At 40.7% G+C, this 15,007-nt stretch overlaps 1 protein-coding gene across 1 annotated transcript in view; it reads right to left on the reverse strand.

Annotated features, from left to right (window-relative positions):
• LOC131193196 (von Willebrand factor A domain-containing protein 7-like) overlaps window positions 1–15,007 on the reverse strand; it is a 56,875-nt gene that overhangs the window by 37,345 nt on the left and 4,523 nt on the right. Inside the window, exons 3-6 of the mRNA XM_058173141.1 lie at window positions 7,713–7,892; window positions 4,728–4,803; window positions 2,164–2,255; window positions 1,323–1,487 (exon numbers count right to left, since the gene is read on the reverse strand). Of these exons, the coding sequence (XP_058029124.1) occupies window positions 1,323–1,487; window positions 2,164–2,255; window positions 4,728–4,803; window positions 7,713–7,892 (513 nt within the window). The remainder of the gene's footprint in view (window positions 1–1,322; window positions 1,488–2,163; window positions 2,256–4,727; window positions 4,804–7,712; window positions 7,893–15,007) is intronic.

The following is a 15,007-nucleotide window of genomic DNA, read 5'->3' on the forward strand; positions in this document are numbered from 1 at the left end:
AATGATCAGCTGTGCTGCACGGTTTAGCTTTGCTAGAAAGCAGGATTTCCTGCTTTTTAGCTAAGCTAAACTGCGCGGCACAGCTGATCCCTCCCCACGCTGCATGCGCAATACTCAACAAAAGGAGGCATGGGAAAGTAAGTAGAACAGCACACTTGATGCACATGCATGTGCACATGCAGCACACTTTTGGTGCGCATGTGTGAGAGCAGCGTGTGCTGGGCTCACAGCGTGCATGCGCGACCAGCAAACTGGTAGCAAACTGGTTCAGATTTCACCACTGGCCAGGGTGGGGTGGGGGCAGGGGAAGAGGGGATGGTTCCGTGCGAGTAGCGGGCGAGCACGCAAGTGGGGATATGTGCGTGTGCTCGCCAGCCATTTCTGCTGCCCGATTCCGAATGGCTCAAGGCCCAGAGGTAGGCTGTGGCCCAGGGTGGGGACCCTTGCTGTAATCCAACCCCCTCCTCAAACAAGAGAGATGGTACCATTTCAGATCAGTGGTTGTCCAACAGCAGGACCAAGTTATGTCTGTACTACAATATATCTTGTTTCAAATTGCCGTGAGTGGCAACAGTTTACATTGCTTGATTTGCAAAGCAAAAACCATAACTGCATAAATGCCCACTTTTTTAAGCCTTGCAGATGCATGAGACAGATGTTTCAGGTAGTCCTTGACTTACGATCACAATTGAGCCCAAATTTTCGGTTGTTAAGTAAGTTTTTACGACTTTTCTTGCCATAGTTGTCAAGTGAGCTCCGGCAATTTACCAGTTATCGGACTCAGCCAATCTCATTGTACATCTGTTGTGCACTGACAATAAAGATTTGAACTGAAGTGAATCACTGCAGTTGTTAAGTGAGTCAGATGGTTGCTAAGTGAACCCATTGACTTTGCTTGTCTCAAGGTGATCACATGACCCCGGGACACTGGAACCCAAATATGAGTCAGTTGCCAAGCATCTGAGTTTTGATCACATGACCATGGGGATGCTGCAATGGCCAGAAATGTGTAGGTCACTTTTTTTTAGTGCCGTTGTAACTTTGAATGGTCACTAAATGAACTGTTTTAAGTCAAGGACTACCTGTATTAAAATTCTCAGTCGACTGAAAATCCAGAGAAGGGCTATATGACCCCTGTAAATGGCACCAGGTTATATAGGAATAACCAGGTTATTATTCCAAGAAGTATGCCTAGCCTTTTTATGCTGGACAGAACAGAGTTAGGAGAAATTTTCTAGCACATCATTCCAACTGGGACGGGGTGGTTTACAAATGTCATAAATAACTAAATAAAAGTAAATAAACCTAGGACACAGCCTTACCATCTCCGACAAAAAAGCTCTTGGTGGCTTCGATGGCCAATTCTGCTGCTTTCTGATGCAGGCGATAGTGTGGCGAAAGTTCGGGATTAGACGTCTCTTTGTTGATGCCGCCGGTGGGAGGGAACGTTTGAGTCAGATCATCTTTCCCACCATGTCCACATTTGCCTATAATATAGAAAAAAGAAGGAAAAGGCACAAATATCTTGGCTTATCAAAGGCAAATATATAGTCTTTGATAACGCTTACATTGGAGTGTGGTAGCTCACATGGTTAGAACGCTGCATTGGAGGTTAGCAATTCAAAGTTTGAAACCTGAGAGCTGCTGCATGTCGGGGTGAGCTCCTGTCACTTGCTCCAGCTCCTTGCTGGAAATATGACAGGAGCTGCTAAGGGTGTCCCCCAAGCAATGGTGATGTCACTGGCTAATCCTTTCAACCTGGGAGTTCCTTAAACAGTGCCTCCTACATGAATGGGATGGGACTCCTACATTTTACTGTCATCTACGCACCTTATCAACTTGAAGATGTGTGGAGTTCAACTCCCAGAATTCCCCAACCAGCATGTTGGGTGGAGAATTCTGGAGTTGAAGTCCACACGTTTTCAAATTGCTGAGATTGAAAAACAGTGAGATAGATCTTTAGGTTAGCATATTGCTATGACTGTGGTTAAAAGCTTAGTTCAAAATAATTTGAAAGGACTTCATTGCCGATTTATATTGTAGGTATTATTGCCTTGATCCAAGGGCCAGTTAAGCATATAGAAATTACTAGTTCCCTTCTGCTTGTTTGGAACACAGAAGAAGAATGGATGAAAATATTTAGCAAGCGTAGGTGATTTTTACCTGGTGGCTTCCTCATGCAGGAACCTTGTAGTTTATATCCACTTGTAAGCATGTCTTTCACCAGGAGATTGTTCTCACACTCAAACAGGTTCCTGTTAAACAAAGACTTTGGTATGTGGGATTCATGAACTTAAATTTGACCTAAATCAGAAATCTATCCTGAACCGTATTTCATAAACATGCTGAAAAATAACAGAAATCATTAATTTTAGATGTGCGGTATGGGTGTTTATAGGCAACATAACTGAATTATCCTGTGCCTATCACTAGAGCTGTGCAAATCTTTCAGAAGAGACGTGTCAGAGAAGTGTGTGCAGGTCGTTCTCACTTAATCATGGAAATTGGGGCCAGTGACTCTGCTAGCTTCCCCATTGACTTGGCTTATCGGAAGCTGGCAGGGGAGGTTGCCAATGGTGACTTCAGGATGCTGTGATGTCATTATTGTGAGCCAGTTGTCAAGCACCCAAATCATGTTCCTTCCTTTAATAAAAAAAAACTTGCACGTGAAAATGAGAATTTTGGAGAGAAAAATAAGTGAAGCCTCATTCCCTTAAATGTAATGCTTTTCCACAGTCACAAAAAAATTCATAGGAAGACCCATTCAGGTAATCCATACGGGCTGTCCTAGAGTTGCAGCCATTCATTTAGTGACCGTTTAAAATTATAACGGCACTGATAAGAGTGGCCGATGATCTTTTTTCACATTTATGACAGTTGCAGCATCCCCCATAGTCATGTGATCAAAATTCGGATGCGATGTAAATGTGAAAAACGGTTGTAGTTCGTATCAGTGTTGTTGTAACTTTGAACGATCACTAAATGAACGTTGTAAGTCAAGGACTACCCGTAGTTCTTGTTTAGCAAGTTGCTAAAATTGATCATCAATTGTGTTGTAAATGTTGTACCTTGATGAACGTATCTTTTCTTTTATGTACACTTGTGTGTCCAATCACACTTGGCCAATAAAAATTCTATTCTATTCTATTCTAAACAAGAACAATGGGTAGTCCTTGACTAAGCCAAGCAAGCCAGTTGCAGTTAGGAAAATGATGAAAAGCTAACTTTGCGACTAGTTGTTGCATTTATGCAGGTCTGTAAAGCAAATTAAAGCTGAAGTAAGATCATAGGTGCAGTCTCTGTTTTGGTTAGCAACTGCTTTGTTTAACAATTAAGTTGCCAATCCTATCTGTGGTTGCTAAACGTGGACTACTTCTACTTGATTGATTTACAGATGAAGATCCACTTTACAACTCATTGTACTATAAAACAAGCCTTTGAACTCATTGGTAGCTTCCCACTGCAATGAACAAGGACCCACATTCAGTTTTGCAGCTACTAAGATAGTTGGACGAGCAGGGACAAAAACAGCCAGGGAAGTGATTGAAGCCTGGGAAACAGGCCCCTCGTCAGTCAACAGGAGTGCTGATTTACTACCAGCCTATCAAGGGCTGGGCAGTGTAGGATATGAGCAAATTCAAAAATACAATAGTATGTAGGTATATAGGTTAGAAATGATATAAGTGGAGATTCAATTTTGCTTAAGTGGGGAGTGGGGGGTTGGACTGGATGACCTGCAGGGTCCCTTCCAGCTCTGCTTCAAGATTGACTTCACCCCATTCCTAAGAGGTCTGTAAGGGGCGTGCATAAGAGCACCAACGTGCCTACCATTCCTGTCCTAATGTTCCCCTTGATTGTATCCAACTCGTATAATTATTTCATGCTTATACTTTTATATATGCTTATATATCATATAGTTATTTCATGCTTAAGCTTATATATACCGTTGTGACAAAATAAATAAATAAATAAAAATAAAATAAAGATAGTGGAGAAGAGACATGCTGAAAATGTAACTATGTTGTGTTAGAATAAATCTTCTTTGTTTGAGGCCCAGCTATGGGGACATTCCTTAATGCCAGGGCAGTAGAGATATGGAAGAGCTATGCTTGTGAAATATCTTATGGGTAGAAATAGGAAGTATTGACAGTAATCAGGAGGTGTTGAAAAACATGTAATTAAAAGAAAGAGATGATGTTGTCTCTGAAGGCATCAGCGGATTAGTGGGGATTGGTCACTGTGTCTGATGTAGGAGGGGCATGGGGGGGCGTCGGGCTAGGGAACTATAAAATGTGATGCTTTTAAAATTTCAGTTGTGGCTTCCTGGCTAAAACTCCTCTGTTGAGATCTAGTGGGATATACCCACCCTATTTTGCAAAATAGTTTTTGTTATTTTCTTTTAATAAAATCTCTTTGTTTTCATCGACCCAACAACAGCACAAACAAATGATAGCTAATGACTTAAAAGCCAGCTATCAACACAACCCAATCAACATCTAAAAAGAATAGAATAGAATAGAATAGAATAGAATAGAATAGAATAGAATAGAATAGAATAGAATAGAATAGAATAGAATTTTTATTGGCCAAGTGTGATTGGACACACAAGGAATTTGTCTTGGTGCAGATGCTCTCAGTGTACATAAAAGAAAAGATACATTCATCAAGGTACAACATTCGTGAAAGTAAGCCTTTGTTCTTTGAGATGAGCCCATTTGTGGATTTACCTTGATATTGTTTTACAGTTATCACATGTCTTCTTAGAAACTGGTGCAGTGGGAATGACAGGACTTCTTGCATTTACTGAGGGAAACATAAAAAGAAAAAAGGTTCTCTTTAGATTTCTCTAAAATCTGAAATTTATCCCATCCCACGTTCAGAATTTTAATGATATTGTAAAGGCTATAAATGGTATTGTAAAGTAGAAATGCGGTGGCTCTGTGGCTAAGATGCTGAGCTTGTTGATCAAAAGGTCGGCAGTTCACTGGTTCAAATCCCTAAGTGCCGCGTAACGGGGTAAGCTCCCGTTACTTGTCCTAGCTTCTGCCAACCTAGCAGTTCGAAAGCACGTAAAAAATGCAAGTAGAAAAATAGGGACCATCTTTGGTGGGAACATAACAGTGTTCTGTGAGCCTTTGGCGTTGAGTCATGCCGGCCACATGACCATGGATATGTCTTTGGACAATGCTGGCTCTTCAGCTTTGAAACGGAGATGACCACTGCCCCCTAGAGTTGGGAACGACTAGCACATATGTGGGAGGGGAACCTTTAGCTTCACCTTTAAAGATTCTCACCAAACAGTGCTGGTTGGGTAGCTGGCCACAAAACACACAAATATTAGAAGGCAAACTGGGGAAGCTGACATTAATTGGGCCAAGAACAAGGCCGAAGGAAGGTTGGAGCTTTTGAAGCCAGGTCACAAAATACAACAAGGTCTTTATTTCACAAAACTACTGATGATGGTCAAAAGTGGATGGACACACACCTCCTTTCAAGTGCAAGACTCAGCTGGAGAAACTGCTGTTTTTAGATTTTGCCAGGTTTGCAAGGCAGATCAGACTATGAGATTAATGCTACGAATGTCAATACTACTTTTACTGCAAAGCTATGGTAACTGAAAGTTTGAATCTGTTTCCACATGATCGTCGGAACTTTTTTTTTTTAACCTTTTAAGCATTTTTTACTACCGGTTCTGGAGACCAGTAGTAAAAAAATGCTCAAAAAATAAAAAAATAAAAATTCTGACGATCGCACGTCACTCAGCTGATCTTCAGAACATTTTTTTTTTTACTTTTTAAGCATTTTTTACTACCGGTTCTCTGTAACCGGTAGTAAAAAATGCTTTAAAAAGGTAAAAAAAAAAAAGAGGTTCTGACGACCACAGCTGTGGCGCACGATCTATGGGAACCTTTCAAAAAACTTTTTAAAAGCATTTTTTTTTACTACCGGTCTCCGGAACTGATAGTTAAAAATACTTTTAAAAAGTTTAAAAAAGGTTCCAAGCTCGCGCGCCACAGCTGATCTCCCCGTCCCCCTCAGAGTTCTACTTACCTTCCCAAGCCTCCTTTTATTTTATTTTTTTGTTTACATTTATATCCCGCCCTTCTCCGAAGACTCAGGGCGGCTTACAGTGTATAAGGCAATAGTCTCATTCTATTTGTATATTTTTACAAAGTCAACTTATTGCCCCCCCAACAATCTGGGTCCTCATTTTACCTACCTTATAAAGGATGGAAGGCTGAGTCAACCTTGGGCCGGGCTTGAACCTGCAGTAATTGCAGGCTACTGTGTTCTAATAACAGGCTCTAACAGCCTGAGCTATTCCGGCCCCTATCACGGAGCATACATGCGCAGCCAGCGAACCGGTAGCAAACCGGTTCAGATTTCACTACTGGCTCAAAGCCACCCAACTTCTGTGCCTAAGGGAGGATGAAAACTTACGGATTCCTGCTTTCCAGTCTAGCACTTTAACCACTATACCAAAGTAGGCTTCTAATTTCAATTGGCTTCTGGGGTATTCTTTGAAATAAAACTAATGCAGAAGTCCAGTGACCTTCTGGTTTAATGCACATGTATATGCACACACGCACACACACACACACAAACACACACACATACACGTGCACACATAAACCCAAAACATCTGATTGGAAGTCTCCTTCCAAATGAGCTCAACTCCCATTGGCTTTGTAGAGTTATTACTGTATTTGTTTTGGCAACACAAGAAATAGTCTTTTTCTAAGACCTGCTTTGTTTTCCTAAGCAAGCGTATGTGTATGTGTGTTTGTTTGTAGTGGGTGGCTGGGTGTAAACATGCACAGGTACAAACATGCAAGAAGGTGTGTGAATGTGTGTGAAAAATGGACATAAGTCAAGCTCGGTGACCAGGAAAGCCCATCTGGCATTAACAAAGGTATGTATAAAGACATCAACAACCAGAAACTTTTCATTGGCTACTTCAACCAGAAGTTGACCTAATAAAAAAAAGGGAAACATGGACTAAATATTTCAATAATAAAGAAATTAAAATAGAACCAGAGCTTTCTGCAGTCTGGTGGGAGGGGAATTGATACGCATGTACGGTATTTTTTCCAATAGCAATAGGAGAAGCATTTAGATGCTTATATACTGCTTCACAGCGCTTTACAGCAGTCTCTGGGTGGTTTACAATGTCAGCATATTGTCCCCCAACAATTTGGATCCTCGTTTTACCGACCTCGGAAGGATGGAAGGCGGAGTCAACCTTGGGCCCATCAGGATCGAATTCCAGGCTGTGGGCAGTCAACCTGCAATACTGTACTGCACTCTAACCACTACGCCACCTGGTGTCTTCCATGTCCCTGAGACCAGCCTTTGCCCTTCATAGCTGGCTGTGAAAATCTGAACTGGTCTCCAAGACATCAGCAAAATGGCAGATTGGGAATCTCAAAGCTCAGTATGAAATCTGACATCTTTTGTAGCCTTCTATACAGTCATAATTACAAAGGAAGGACTGTCATTATGACTGTATAGAAAAGTAGAGAAAACTCTACCCCAAATAGGGCAGTACTGGGGTTATTTGCTCTGTGTGTGTGTGCATTTATAAAAACATATCAAAACGAGAATCATGACCATTTGGCTATTCCCACCATCTTGACTTTTTCAGTTCTCTCCCTTTATGGTCGGCTCTAGGCAACACCCAGTTCTTTGCTTCCATATTCGTTGTGACTTACACAAGTATTCATACGGGATATCCTTTTCCATTTCGACCCAGTTGGTGTTGCTGTAGAATTTCTGAACCACGTGAAGGGCTCTTCCAGCACTGAGGCGAGCTGCTTCCAAAGCAGCAAAGTTCACCGTCCCTTTCAGACTGGAAAGCATGGAGTCGCTCAGAATTCGAATTTGGTTAATACCTGGGAAAAGATAGCATGAAACTTCTGAAGAGCTGAATGTGAACTTAGTTAACTAGTCTTACAAACTCTCCAGAACAAGGACTGGTTACAACAGATCCCTCACAGAAGGCCATTTTGCTTCTGGACCTTTGGTCGATCTATCTATCTATCTATCTATCTATCTATCTATCTATCTATCTATCTATCTATCTATCTATCTTCTATCTATCTATCTATCATATAATTAGAACTGCATATAATTATATAATATAATTAGAACATATATATATATATATATATATATATATATATATATATATATATATATATATATATATTTGTTTTCTGAGGTTTCATGGTGTTTGTATGTAAGTCTTTGGTTATTCGGGTTTTCTCCGCGTAAAATTGGAAGTGTCAATTTTACGGAGAAAACCCAATAACCAAAGACTTACATATATATATATATATATATATATATATATAAATATATATATAATATATAATATATATATATATATATTTTCTGAGGTTTCATGGTGTTTGTATGTAAGTCTTTGGTTATTCGGGTTTTCTCCGCGTAAAATTGGAAGTGTCTTGGCGACATTTCGGCGAAGTCTCATTCGTCATCTTCAGGCTTCAGCTTCGTGCTTCTGGCAGCAATTTTGCTCCCAGAAGCATGAAGCTGAAGCCTGAAGATGACAAATGAGACTTCGTCAAAACGTCGCCAAGACACTTCCAATTTTACGCGGGAGAAAACCCGAATAACCAAAGACTTACATATATATATAAAGACCAGAACTATCGCCAAAACTGAACACTTCAACAGCAGAATAATCAGAGAAGCCATCGAGATAGAAAAACGCCCACACAGCATGAACAAACGAGATGATACCTCCCGCCTACCAGCCATTTGGAAACCTGCCCTTATTGACAAACGTGTCCCTAACACGAGGAATGACACCAGACCCACACTCACGAGGTCCACACAGGATGTCACCACCACACATCCACCCAGAAAGCAGACCCAAACCCACACTGATCATGAAGCACGACCAAGGACCAGAAGCCAGACCGCAGCTGCAACATTAGCCATTTCAAACTCCTCCAATCCATACATGCAGCAGACTGACACCCACTATGAAGATGTAGCACGACCACGACCACGAAGCCAAACAACAGCTATGCAGCTCACCAGCTCAAATCCCCCTGCAGCTCAGACTAATCTGAGCACAACCAAGCCCCCACCCAAACAGGACACACCCCCAGCCAATCAGAGCACCAAAAAACCCCCATCCAATCAGAGCACAGCCAAGCTCCCACCCAATCAGTTCAAACCCCCACTAGCAGTTAAAAAGGAAGAAACAGCTGCAGTCACACATTGCTCCCAGAAGCACGAAGCTGAAGCCTGAAGATGACGTATGAGACTTCGTCGAAACGTCGCCAAGACACTTCCAATTTTACGCGGGAGAAAACCCGAATAACCAAAGATCTACATACAAACACCCGCGAAAACCTCAGAAAATATATATATATATATATATATATATATATAATTATATTATATATAATATAATTAGAACTGCAGAAAAAATAATTGCTACCAACCTGCCTTCCATTGAGGACCTGTATACTGCACGAATCAAGAAGAGGGCCGTGAAAATATTTACAGATCCCTCATATCCAGGACATAAACTGTTTCAACTCTACCCTCAAAACGATGCTATAGAGCACTGCACACCAGAACAACTAGACACAAGAACAGTTTTTTCCCGAAGGCCATCACTCTGCTAAAAAAATAATTCTATCAACACTGTCAAACTATTTACTGAATCTACACTACTATTAATCTTCTCATCGTTCCCATCACCAATCTCTTTCCACTTATGACTGTATGAATGTAACTTTGTTGCCAGCAATCCTTATGATTTATTTATGATTTATTGATTTATTGATTGATTTATTGATTTATTTTTTTAAAAAAATTTTTATACCGCCCTTCTCCCGAAGGACTCAGGGCGGTTCACAGCCAAATAAAATCAATAAAGGTGCACAATAAAAACAGTAATTAAAAAACTTATTAAATATAAGGCCAAATTAAAATGCATTTAAAACCATAAAACCCAATAAAATTTAAATCCAAATATTAAAAACTACTAAAAATTCTACGCCAGTCCTGCACGAATAAATAGATATGTCTTCAACTCGCGGCGAAAGGTCCGAAGGTCAGGCAGTTGACGGAGTCCTGGGGGAAGTTCATTCCAGAGGGTGGGAGTCTCCACAGAGAAGGCCCTTCCCCTGGGGGCCGGCAGCTGACATTGCTTGGCGGACGGCACCCTGAGGAGTCCCTCTCTGTGAGAGCACACGGGTCGGTGGGAGGCAATCGGTAGCAGTAGGTGGTCCCGTAAATAACCCGGCCCTAAGCCATGGAGTGCTTTAAAGGTGGTAACCTTTATATTGATATATTGACCATCAATTGTGTTGTAAATGTTGTACATGTAAATGTCTATGAACGTATCTTTTCTTTTATGTACACTGACAGCATATGCACCAAAACAAATTCCTTGTATGTACAATCACACTTGGACAATAAAAAATTATATTCTATTCTATCTAGCTATCTATCTAGCTATCATTTATCTTCTATCAAAACTATAATAGAACAGAGAAAATGAAAAGAGAGAAATAAAAGAAAAACTAAAAGGAAAAAAGGTAGATGAAACTAGAAAATAAGAGTAAGATGGCTTCTGATATTCTTCTCAACAGCTACATGCCCAATTACAGGTAGTCCTTGACTTACAACACTTCCTTTAGTGACCGTTCAAAGTTACAATGGCACTGAAAAAAATGACTTATGACCATTTTTTCACGCTTACGACCCTTGCCGCATCCCCCTGGTCAGATGATCAAAATCCAGACACTTAGCAACTGACTCATATTTATGACGGTTGCAGTGTCCCAAGGTCATGTGATCACCTTTTGTGATCTTCTGACAAGCAAAGTCAATGGACAAGCTTGGTTCACTTAATAACCATGTTACTAACTTAACAACTGCAGTGATTCACTTAACAGTTGTGACAAGAAAGGTTGTAAAATGGGGCAAAATTCACTTAACAAATGTCTTGTTTAGCAACATAAATTTTAGGCTCAGTTGTGGTCATAAGTCAAGGACTATCCATGTACTTTAACCATTCTCTCTAAGGTTACATCAGAAAACTGCAACCTCCTGAAACCCAATTTTTACTGCTAGATTCCCCCCCGCCCCATATGCAATCAAAATCTACTTCCTTGTAATTTCAACCTACTCTTTCTTTGTCCTATATTTTGGAAGGACTGTGAGCAATTCTGCCCTACTTTCTACATTACAGCCCTTCAGATACTTGGGGACAGTTTATATATCTCTTCTCTGGAGTGGGACAACTCGCTTCAGCCAATGCACCGTGGCCAACTTGCTGCGGGGCAATTCAACCGTTCAATATAATTATTTAAAATAATTAAAAAATATTTTAATTTTTGTCATTCACATTTCATTTTTTCCCCTCCTTTTGCATTCTTTCTTTAATGATTCTATTCTACCACTTGTTTGATATTAGTGTAACTCTTGTTACACTAAGTGAGTTGCCCCACAGCAAGATGGCTGGGGTCAGTTGGCTTCAGGAAATTGGCCATGGCAAGTTGGCCTAGACCAGGAATCTCCAACTTTGGTCCCTTTAAGACTTGTGGACTTCAACTCCCAGAGTCCCTCAGCCAGCAAAACTGGTTGAGGAACTCTGGGAGTTGAAATCCACAAGTCTTAAAGGGACTAAGGTTGGAGATCTCTGGCCTAGACACCTCTTCTCCAGGGTAAATTCACCCATGGCCTCCAACCACAATCCTCGTTACCTTGATTGCTGCTGTCCTCTGGACATGTTCAGTTTGTCAGTGTATTTCCTAAAATTCTCTCCTTCTTGAATGTTTATATAAGTGCTATTAGGCCAGGTGATACTAATCTAAACTTTGAGTCATGTCCCTTTTCCTGGAATATCTTGAACACCAGAAGTGTTAGGATGGGTTAAATTTAGGCCTGATTAAGCACTCTAAATTTATAGGGACGCGGTGGCTCAGGGGCTAGGACGTTGAGCTTGTCGATCAAAAGGTCGGCAGCTCAGTGGTTTGAATCCTAGTGCTGCCGTGTAATGGGGTGAGCTCCAGTTACTTGACCCAGCTTCTGCCAACCTAGCAGTTTCGAATGCACGTAAAAATGCAAGTAGAAAAAATAGGGACCACCTTTGGTGGGAAGGTAACAGCGTTCCGTGAGCCTTTGGCATTGAGTCATGCCGGCCACATGACCACGGAGACGTCTTTGGACAGCGCTGGCTCTTCGGCTTTGAAACGGAGATGAGCACCACCCCCTAGAGTCGGGAACGACTAGCATGTATGTGTGAGAGGAACCTTTACCTTTACCTTAAGCACTCTTTCCATCTTACAGAGAGCTTATGCTTTGTGGGAAGACCAGCTCTGCAAATATGCCCTTGGCTGGTATCGATCAAAGAAAGTTTTCTGTGTGCCAGCCCAGAAGGATGGTACCTGTTAGGCATTGATCAAACTCAGGATACCGGTAGAATCAAGGAATCCTAAGGAATCTATGCTGATTTTTTGCTTGGGCATGACTTCAAAATATGTTTCCAACTGGCTTTTGAAACCTTTTTGATACCTTTGACTTAATCACTGATACCTCTACTTCTTAAAAAGAAAGCTAACAGAGTTCTGGGCTGCATAAACAGAGGGATAGAATCAAGATCACGTGAAGTGTTAGTGCCACTTTATAATGCCTTGGTAAGGCCACACTTGGAATATTGCATCCAGTTTTGGTCGCCACGATGTAAAAAAGATGCTGAGACTCTAGAAAGAGTGCAGAGAAGAGCAACAAAGATGATTAGGGGACTGGAGGCTAAAACATATGAAGAACGGTTGCAGGAACTGGGTATGTCTAGTTTAATAAAAAGAAGGACTAGGGGAGACATGATAGCAGTGTTCCAATATCTCAGGGGTTGCCACAAAGAAGAGGGAGTCGGGCTGTTCTCCAAAGCACCTGAGGGTAGAACAAGAAGCAATCGGTGGAGACTCATCAAGGAGAGAAGCAACTTAGAACTAAGGAGAAATTTCCTGACAGTTAGAACAATTAATAAGTGGAACGACTTGCCTTCAGAAGTTGTGAATGCTCCAACACTGGAAATTTTTAAGAAAATGTTGGATAACCATCTGACTGAGATGGTGTAGGGTTTCCTGCCTGGGCAGGGGGTTGGACTAGAAGGCCTCCAAGGTCCCTTCCAACTCTGTTGTTATATTATATTATATTATTATATTAATTTGTTTTCATCGATATTAGCATTGCATTGTTATAACATTGTTTTAAAAAGTTTATTTAACATATTTATATAGCCATCCAGCTTATGAAATGTGACTCTTGGTAGCTTCCAATAAAATCATAAAATAACCTTATCAGAATAACATTTCGGTGGTCTACTGTGAAAGTTCTTATTTTTTAAAAACAAATACCCTGTTTCCCCCCAAATAAGACATTCCCTGATAATAAGCCCAGTCGGGTTTTTGAGCGCATGGCAATAAAGCCAAGCACTTATTTCAGGGTTCAAAAAAAAAAATATAAGACAGGGTCTTATTTTCGGGGTACATAAACAGATGGTCAGTTTAGTGCAGTGGTGAAGGTGCTGGCCCAGAAACCAACAAACTGGGCGTTCTAGTTCTTAGGAATGAAAGCTGGCTGGATAGCTTTGGGCCAGTCCTTGTCTCTTAGCCCAACTTACCTCACAGGATTGTTGCTGTTGTGGGGAAAAGAGATGAGGTATTTTATTTTTTTTATTTACATTTATATCCCGCCCTTCTCCGAAGACTCAGGGCGGCTTACAGTGTGTAAGGCAATAGTCTCGTTCTATTTGTATATTTACAAAGTCAACTTATTGCCCCCCCAACAATCTGGGTCCTCATTTTATCTACCTTATAAAGGATGGAAGGCTGAGTCAATCTTGGGCCTGGTGGGACTAGAACCTGCAGTAATTGCAGGCAGCTGTGTTTTAATAACAGGCTATCTTACAGCCTGAGCCACTCAAGGACCCTTTAGGTAAGGAGTATTAGGTATGTTCCCTGGCTTGAGTTGTTTATGAAAAAAAGGCAAGATAAAAATAAAAAAAAATACGTGCTCTTGTTCATGAAATCAAAAGTCTCCGCTACAGGTAAAGCAAACTTACCCTCTGCAAATATTGACTTTTATTATTTATCCAAAGCTCTTTCTTTTAACAGAACCTGGAGGTCAGTGACAGATATACACAATAAGAAAGGCACCCCATCCTTTATATAACAGACAAGCATTAAACCACAAATGTGCTGATAGCAGGAAAGGGAGTGTTGGACAAATACGACAACTTTATCCACTGTGGCTAAATTAAAGGCAAGCATTTTCAGTTTTGAATTAGGACAGGGGTCGGCAACCTTAAACCCTCAGCGAGCCACAAAGGTCCTAACTGGAAGTTTGTATACTGTTAAAGAAAAATAGTCCAGCAGATGAAATGTGAAAGATAGAATGGTTTATAGATGAAAACAATTGAAAGTGAGATGTAAAATGGAACAAAATTGAAACGTTAGTAAATGATGTATCCTAATGAAAGAGAAAAATAATTATTGAACTGGGAATAAGAATTTAAAGAAAACAAGAGGTGGAAGGTTGTATTAACTAAAAGGCTGCAAGGGAAAAATGGAATAAGTTGAAAGACAATGTTGATAATTAAAACATATGAGAGGAATTCTGAGAAATATACTCAATCAATGGGATAATTGGGGTTGTCTGGATACCATAGTGAAAAATATTGAAATGAAAATGAATACAGCAATAGAGAGAGATAAGAAGGAGGACAAAGATGGAAGAAAGGAGAAGGAGGGAGAGAGAAAGAAAAAAGGGAAGAGGAGAGGAAGAAAGGGAGGGGAAATAAGAGTAGGAGAGAAGGTTAGATAGGGAGGAAGAATGGAGGATGGGGAGAAAGGAAGGGGAAGTAGAGAAGGAGTAGGTGAGGAGAGAAGAAAGTAGGAAGGATAAAAGAATGGAAGGAGAGGATTGAGAAAGAGAAGAAAGATTGCTATAAAACAGA

Source organism: Ahaetulla prasina, chromosome 2 (assembly GCF_028640845.1).
Source record: "Ahaetulla prasina isolate Xishuangbanna chromosome 2, ASM2864084v1, whole genome shotgun sequence".
NCBI classification, from domain to species: Eukaryota; Metazoa; Chordata; class Lepidosauria; order Squamata; family Colubridae; genus Ahaetulla; species Ahaetulla prasina.